Source organism: Salvelinus fontinalis, chromosome 6, assembly GCF_029448725.1.
Source record: "Salvelinus fontinalis isolate EN_2023a chromosome 6, ASM2944872v1, whole genome shotgun sequence".
Taxonomy (NCBI): domain Eukaryota; kingdom Metazoa; phylum Chordata; class Actinopteri; order Salmoniformes; family Salmonidae; genus Salvelinus; species Salvelinus fontinalis.
In genome coordinates, this window is record NC_074670.1 from 65,699,687 (window position 1) to 65,708,514 (window position 8,828).

Consider the following 8,828-nt stretch of genomic DNA (forward strand, 5'->3'; position numbering starts at 1 on the left):
TCTAGGAGTATAACCTTACACATCTATACATATGCTAATTATAAGTTAGGACTTACCTAGTCTAGGAGTTTCACCTATAAATATGCTAATTATTTTGACACCCTAAAGAGATACTGGAGCGATATCATTCATAGCTGTAACGGTAATCAGGTCAGGAACGTGACAATAGATACTGGAGCAATATCATTCATAGCTGTAACGGTAATCAGGTCAGGAACGTGACAATAGATACTGGAGCATCATTCATAGCTGTAACGGTAATCAGGTCAGGAACGTGACAATAGATACTGGAGCAATATCATTCATAGCTGTAACGGTAATCAGGTCAGGAACGTGACAATAGATACTGGAGCAATATCATTCATAGCTGTAACGTTAATCAGGTCAGGAACGTGACAATAGATACTGGAGCATCATTCATAGCTGTAACGGTAATCAGGTCAGGAACGTGACAATAGATACTGGAGCATCATTCATAGCTGTAACGGTAATCAGGTCAGGAACGTGACAATAGATACTGGAGCATCATTCATAGCTGTAACGGTAATCAGGTCAGGAACGTGACAATAGCTACTGGAGCATCATTCATAGCTTTAACGGTAATCAGGTCAGGAACGTGACAATAGATACTGGAGCATCATTCATAGCTGTAACGGTAATCAGGTCAGGAACGTGACAATAGATACTGGAGCATCATTCATAGCTGTAACGGTAATCAGGTCAGGAACGTGACAATAGATACTGGAGCATCATTCATAGCTGTAACGGTAATCAGGTCAGGAACGTGACAATAGCACTCTATCATTAATATTACTACTTACTGGATATGACTGAACTGTATACAGAGGCCTATGGACCCTGGTCAGAAGTAGGGTACTTCATAGGGAGTAGGATCCCATTTAGGATGTATTGTAGTGCACTACTTAGGGAATAGGATCCCATTTAGGATGTATAGTTAGTGCACTACTTAAGGAATAGGATGACATTTAGGATGTATAGTTAGTGCACTACTTAGGGAATAGGATGTATAGTAGTGCACTACTTAGGGAATAGGATGCCATTTAGGATGTATAGTAGTGCACTACTTAGGGACTAGGATGCCATTTAGGATGTATAGTAGTGCACTACTTAGGGAATAGGATGTATAGTAGTGCACTACTTAGGGAGTAGGATGCCATATAGGATGTATAGTAGTGCACTACTTAGGGACTAGGATGCCATTTAGGATGTATAGTAGTGCACTACTTAGGGAATAGGATGCCATATAGGATGTATAGTAGTGCACTACTTAGGGAATAGGATGCCATATAGGATGTATAGTAGTGCACTACTTAGGGAATAGGATGCCATTTAGGATGTATAGTAGTGCACTACTTAGGGAGTAGGATGTCATTTAGGATGTATAGTAGTGCACTACTTAGGGAATAGGATGCCATTTAGGATGTATTGTAGTGCACTACTTAGGGAATAAGATGTATAGTAGTGCACTACTTAGGGAATAGGATGACATTTAGGATGTATAGTAGTGCACTACTTAGGGAATAGGATGACATTTAGGATGTATAGTAGTGCACTACTTAGGGAATAGAATATTTCACTGGTTTCCCAGAGAGGTCTGTTCCTAAAGTGTCCCCAGAGGTAGATCCTCATTCTTCCCTGACATCACCTTACTGCTGGCAGCATAACTGGCTCCTCTCTCCTGCCAAGCACCAGTTCTCCCGCATGCAGTGGCCTCATGAAACATCTCTCCTCTCTCAGCACTGCAATGCAACAACACCGCCCCCTTTTGTGATGTCACTGCTGACTCCACCAGTGGGGGCGTGTCCTGACACCAGATCTTCCATCCAGCTTAGACTAGGCTGCTGCTCTAGGGGGAGGAAAGCTTTGACACTGCAGCGTACAGAGATAATAATGGGGAATGCACAGGATAAGCCCTCTGGAACCGGGGGGGCTAAAACGGACCAGGCCACCCCGGGATTCAGGAGGAGAAGCAGGGCCGGGAGTACGGAGAAGCCCAAGGCAGGGAAGGGTCCCCCGGAGAAGGGGTCGATGGCCAACGGAGCCACCCAGGGGGACAGGAACCAGAGTAAGGACATCCCAACAGACACCAGCTATCTGGACGCCCCCGTTGGGGCTCTGCCTCCCCACCTGGGCCGGCTCAAGAACGAGGGTAACCACCTCTTCAAAAACGGACAGTTTTCAGATGCTGTGGAGAAATACTCTGCGGCCATCGATGGCTGCTGTGACGCAGGTGGAGTACAATCAATAGCAGTGGCTTGTTACCGAGTTAGATGTCTCAGGATGGGGTTTAGTCTCAGAGTTCATGACATCATACATGTCTTTGATGTGTCTTTCATCTCAGCAGGCAGCAGCGTGTTACTCAATCAGGACCGGCTCTAGCCTTTTGGGGGCCCTAAGCTAGATTTGGTTGGGGGGGCCTCACACCTTACGTAAGCGGGTGTTTGAAAAGCCAGATATTTCAGCCTGTTTTGATGGGATGGAGTTTTGGCCATCCATGGTGACATCACCATGTGTTAAATTAGTTAATAGACCAATAAGAAAGAGAGTTCCTAACCTCTCTCTCAGACCACTCCCGGACAGTTCCAGCAAAATTCTTGATTAAGAAATTGCCTTTTGCGAAGAAGCTATTTTAGTTAAATTTTGAACCATTTTAATTGAAAACAATCCCAGTAAGGTACTTAAATGTTACAAGAAATGATTTAATATTGAGATAAAAACTGCTGCATTGGACCGTTAAAGCATGTTTCCTTGACATGGGGAGGAGAGAAAGTTGCAATTGTACAACACATTTTATGCAATTTTACAATGAGATATTTATTTAGCAGTTTTAGAGTAAATTTCCTGCAATTCTACCCATTTTGCCATGACTTATGCCATGTTAATGATATCTGAGTGAGAATGACTAACAAAATCAATGGGGGGCCCCCTGCAGGTCAGGGCCCCTGGACACGTGCCCTGCGGGCCTGGTCGATATTTGGCCTTGATTACTACAAGTTTAGATAGCTGGCAAAAAAATTGTTAGCTGACGGCTAATTGAGTGACTGTCGGTGATGGACATAACAAGACAAACTGCTGCTACACAACCACATTTCTAAGTGACACCTTTGTGTGTATTTTACTATTTTAACTCTCAGAGACCCCGACTGAGTAACTAATTTACAACAAAACAAAATGTCAGAGGGCCCTAAGTGACCGCTTATATCGCTTATGCCTGGAACCTGCCCTGAACTCAATATTTTAGGTTCCAGCAGTGAAGGAAAGCGGGTTAGTGCAAAATCCCTTTAATACAACTGAGGAAACAGGCCTACACTAGATGTTTTAACAGGAAACAGGCCTACACTAGTTGTTTTAACAGGAAACAGGCCTACACTAGGTGTTTTAACAGGAAACAGGCCCTACACTAGATGTTTTAACAGGAAACAGGCCTACACTAGTTGTTTTAACAGGAAACAGGCCCTACACTAGTTGTTTTAACAGGAAACAGGTTTACACTAGATGTTTTAACAGGAAACAGGCCCTACACTAGATGTTTTAACAGGAAACAGGCCCTACACTAGATGTTTTAACAGGAAACAGGCCCTACACTAGATGTTTTAACAGGAAACAGGCCCTACACTAGATGTTTTAACAGGAAACAGGTCTACACTAGATGTTTTAACAGGAAACAGGCCCTACACTAGATGTTTTAACAGGAAACAGGCCCTACACTAGATGTTTTAACAGGAAACAGGTCTACACTAGTTGTTTTAACAGGAAACAGGCCCTACACTAGATGTTTTAACAGGAAACAGGCCCTACACTAGATGTTTTAACAGGAAACAGGCCCTACACTAGATGTTTTAACAGGAAACAGGCCTACACTAGATGTTTTAACAGGAAACAGGCCTACACTAGATGTTTTAACAGGAAACAGGCCTACACTAGATGTTTTAACAGGAAACAGGCCTACACTAGATGTTTTAACAGGAAACAGGCCTACACTAGATGTTTTAACAGGAAACAGGCCCTACACTAGATGTTTTAACAGGAAACAGGTCTACACTAGATGTTTTAACAGGAAACAGGCCCTACACTAGATGTTTTAACAGGAAACAGGCCTACACTAGATGTTTTAACAGGAAACAGGCCCTACACTAGATGTTTTAACAGGAAACAGGTCTACACTAGATGTTTTAACAGGAAACAGGCCTACACTAGATGTTTTAACAGGAAACTGGCCTGAACTAGATGTTTTAACAGGAAACAGGTATACACTAGATGTTTTAACAGGAAACAGGCCTACACTAGATGTTTTAACAGGAAACAGGCCTATACTAGATGTTTTAACAGGAAACAGGCCTGAACTAGGTGTTTTAACAGGAAACAGGTCTACACTAGATGTTTTAACAGGAAACAGGCCTACACTAGATGTTTTAACAGGAAACAGGCCTACACTAGATGTTTTAACAGGAAACAGGCCTGAACTAGGTGTTTTAACAGGAAACAGGTCTACACTAGATGTTTTAACAGGAAACAGGCCTACACTAGATGTTTTAACAGGAAACAGGCCTACACTAGATGTTTTAACAGGAAACAGGCCTACACTAGATGTTTTAACAGGAAACAGGCCTACACGAGATGTTTTAACAGGAAACAGGCCTGAACTAGATGTTTTAACAGGAAACAGGCCTACACTATGTGTTTTAACAGGAAACAGGCCTAAGAGGCCCACTGTTAGTGATGTAGGATATTGTGGGTACTTGAACAACGAAGGGCGTCATAAGGACTGCGACAGGAAGATCATGTTCCTCCCAGCTGCTGGGTGCGGGCCATGGAAGAAAGGGGTTTAAGACCCAGGTTCACATTAAGTACCACTCGTTCCTAGTTTCTACAGGGTCCATTTCCTGGCACACAGGCCTCTTTGTTGTCATTGGGCTTTATGACAGTCATCCCAGAGCCCTCATCATTGCTGGTAGTGTGCCTGGAGCAGGGGGCTAGTGGCATGCTGCTGCGTAAGCATTAACATCACGAAAGCTCATGGGTGGCAACACAAATAGATGCTAGTCGCAGGGGAAAACACAACAGCCAACAACATTATCCAGATTGACAGGAATCCATCACTACTGTGTAATCACTGATGATGGTCAACAATGGCTGATGCTGCAGATTGAGCTCCTTGGAGAAAGGGCAGTGGAAAGCTTTTTCCTTGTAAATGGATTGACAATGCAAACTGTACAGTGTGCACACACACCCACTCAACACCATAGTCTGTCCTATTAACACGTTTGACTGAGATCTGAGCAGAGTACGGACAAAACGCTCTCTGCTATTTTCGTTGCTCGCTTTGTTCTTTTTTAAATTATATTTTTATTTAAATGACTTTGAAATACAAGTTGTGTTTGTTGTCAAAGGTATAGAGAGGACCTGTATATTCTCTACTCTAACAGAGCTGCTTGTTGTTAAAGGTATAGAGAGGACCTGTATATTCTCTACTCTAACAGAGCTGCTTGTTGTTAAAGGTATAGAGAGTGGAGAGGACCTGTATATTCTCTACTCTAACAGAGCTGCTTGTTGTTAAAGGTATAGAGAGGACCTGTCTATTCTCTACTCTAACAGAGCTGCTTGTTGTTAAAGGTATAGAGAGTGGAGAGGACCTGTGTATTCTCTACTCTAACAGAGCTGCTTGTTGTTAAAGGTATAGAGAGGACCTGTATATTCTCTACTCTAACAGAGCTGCTTGTTGTTAAAGGTATAGAGAGGACCTGTGTATTCTCTACTCTAACAGAGCTGCTTGTTGTTAAAGGTATAGAGAGGACCTGTGTATTCTCTACTCTAACAGAGCTGCTTGTTGTTAAAGGTATAGAGAGTGGAGAGGACCTGTATATTCTCTACTCTAACAGAGCTGCTTGTTGTTAAAGGTATAGAGAGTGGAGAGGACCTGTGTATTCTCTACTCTAACAGAGCTGCTTGTTGTTAAAGGTATAGAGAGTGGAGAGGACCTGTGTATTCTCTACTCTAACAGAGCTGCTTGTTGTTAAAGGTATAGAGAGGACCTGTGTATTCTCTACTCTAACAGAGCTGCTTGTTGTTAAAGGTATAGAGAGTGGAGAGGACCTGTATATTCTCTACTCTAACAGAGCTGCTTGTTGTTAAAGGTATAGAGAGGACCTGTATATTCTTTACTCTAACAGAGCTGCTTGTTGTTAAAGGTATAGAGAGGACCTGTATATTCTCTACTCTAACAGAGCTGCTTGTTGTTAAAGGTATAGAGAGGACCTGTATATTCTCTACTCTAACAGAGCTGCTTGTTGTTAAAGGTATAGAGAGGACCTGTGTATTCTCTACTCTAACAGAGCTGCTTGTTGTTAAAGGTATAGAGAGTGGAGAGGACCTGTATATTCTCTACTCTAACAGAGCTGCTTGTTGTTAAAGGTATAGAGAGTGGAGAGGACCTGTGTATTCTCTACTCTAACAGAGCTGCTTGTTGTTAAAGGTATAGAGGACCTGTGTATTCTCTACTCTAACAGAGCTGCTTGTTGTTAAAGGTATAGAGAGGACCTGTATATTCTCTACTCTAACAGAGCTGCTTGTTGTTAAAGGTATAGAGAGGACCTGTGTATTCTCTACTCTAACAGAGCTGCTTGTTGTTAAAGGTATAGAGAGGACCTGTATATTCTCTACTCTAACAGAGCTGCTTGTTGTTAAAGGTATAGAGAGTGGAGAGGACCTGTCTATTCTCTACTCTAACAGAGCTGCTTGTTGTTAAAGGTATAGAGAGGACCTGTGTATTCTCTACTCTAACAGAGCTGCTTGTTGTTAAAGGTATAGAGAGGACCTGTATATTCTCTACTCTAACAGAGCTGCTTGTTGTTAAAGGTATAGAGAGGACCTGTGTATTCTCTACTCTAACAGAGCTGCTTGTTGTTAAAGGTATAGAGAGTGGAGAGGACCTGTATATTCTCTACTCTAACAGAGCTGCTTGTTGTTAAAGGTATAGAGAGTGGAGAGGACCTGTGTATTCTCTACTCTAACAGAGCTGCTTGTTACCTGAAGGATGGGAGCAACACCGAGTGTATCCAGGACTGCACCAGGTGAGGAGGCCTTGCTATCGTCCCTTCTACAGGCCAATACTACAACCACTACTGCTACTGCTACTACTACTACTACAAACACTACTACTACTGCTACTACTACAAACACTACTGCTACTACTATTACTACTACTACTACAAACACTACTGCTACTACTACTACTACTACAAACACTACTGCTACTACTACTACTACTACAAACACTACTGCTACTACTGCTACTACAAACACTACTGCTACTGCTACTACTACAAACACTACTGCTACTACTACTACTACTACAAACACTACTGCTGCTACTACTACTACAAACACTACTGCTACTACTACTACTACAAACACTACTGCTACTGCTACTACTACAAACACTACTGCTACTGCTACTACTACTACTACAAACACTACTGCTACTGCTACTACTACTACTACAAACACTACTGCTACTGCTACTACTACAAACACTACTGCTACTGCTACAAACACTACTGCTACTGCTACTACTACTACTACAAACACTCCTGCTACTGCTACTACTACAAACACTACTGCTACTGCTACTACTGCTACAAACACTACTGCTACTGCTACTGCTACTACTACAAACACTCCTGCTACTGCTACTACTACAAACACTACTGCTACTGCTACTACTACTACAAACACTACTGCTACTACTACTACTACAAACACTACTGCTAATGCTACTACTACAAACACTACTGCTACTACTACAAACACTACTGCTACTGCTACTACTACAAACACTACTGCTACTACTACTACTACAAACACTACTGCTGCTACTACTACTACTACTACAAACACTACTGCTACTGCTACTACTACTACAAACACTACTGCTACTACTACTACTACTACAAACACTACTGCCACTACTACTACTACAAACACTACTGCTACTGCTACTGCTACTACTACTACAAACACTACTGCTACTGCCACTACTACAAACACTACTGCTACTGCTACTGCTACTACTACAAACACTACTGCTACTACTACTACTACAAACACTACTGCTACTGCCACTACTACTGCTACAAACACTACTGCTACTGCCACTACTACAAACACTACTACTACTGCTACAAACACTACTGCTACTGCCACTACTACAAACACTACTGCTACTGCTACTACTACAAACACTACTGCTACTACTACTACTACAAACACTACTGCTACTACTGCTACTACTACAAACACTACTGCTACTGCCACTACTACAAACACTACTGCTACTGCTACTACTACAAACACTACTGCTACTGCTACTACTACAAACACTACTGCTACTGCTACTACAAACACTACTGCTACTACTGCTACTACTATAAACACTACTGCTACTGCTACTACAAACACTACTGCTACTACTGCTACTACTACAAACACTACTGCTACTGCTACTACTACAAACACTACTGCTACTGCTACTACAAACACTACTGCTACTGCTACTACTACTACTACAAACACTACTGCTACTGCTACTACTACAAACACTACTGCTACTGCTACTACTACAAACACTACTGCTACTGCTACTACTGCTACTGCTACTACTGCTACTACTACTACTACTACTGCTACTACTACTACTACTACTATAAACACTACTGCTACTACTACTACTGCTACTACTACAAACACTACTACTGCTACTACTACTACTACTACTACTGCTACTACTACTACTACTACAAACACTACTG

General features: G+C 42.2%; 1 protein-coding gene across 2 annotated transcripts in view; it reads left to right on the plus strand.

Annotated features, from left to right (window-relative positions):
• Nucleotides 1-1,812: 1,812 nt before the first annotated feature.
• The window catches only part of spag1a (sperm associated antigen 1a), a 43,056-nt gene continuing 36,040 nt past the window's right edge, over nucleotides 1,813-8,828 (plus strand). Inside the window, exons 1-2 of one of the 2 annotated variants that reach the window (XM_055927466.1) lie at nucleotides 1,813-2,251; nucleotides 6,992-7,091. In XM_055927466.1, coding sequence (XP_055783441.1) covers nucleotides 1,912-2,251; nucleotides 6,992-7,091 — 440 coding nt within the window. In that variant the 5' untranslated portion in view covers nucleotides 1,813-1,911. The remainder of the gene's footprint in view (nucleotides 2,252-6,991; nucleotides 7,092-8,828) is intronic. The other variant, XM_055927465.1, reaches the window with a different exon arrangement.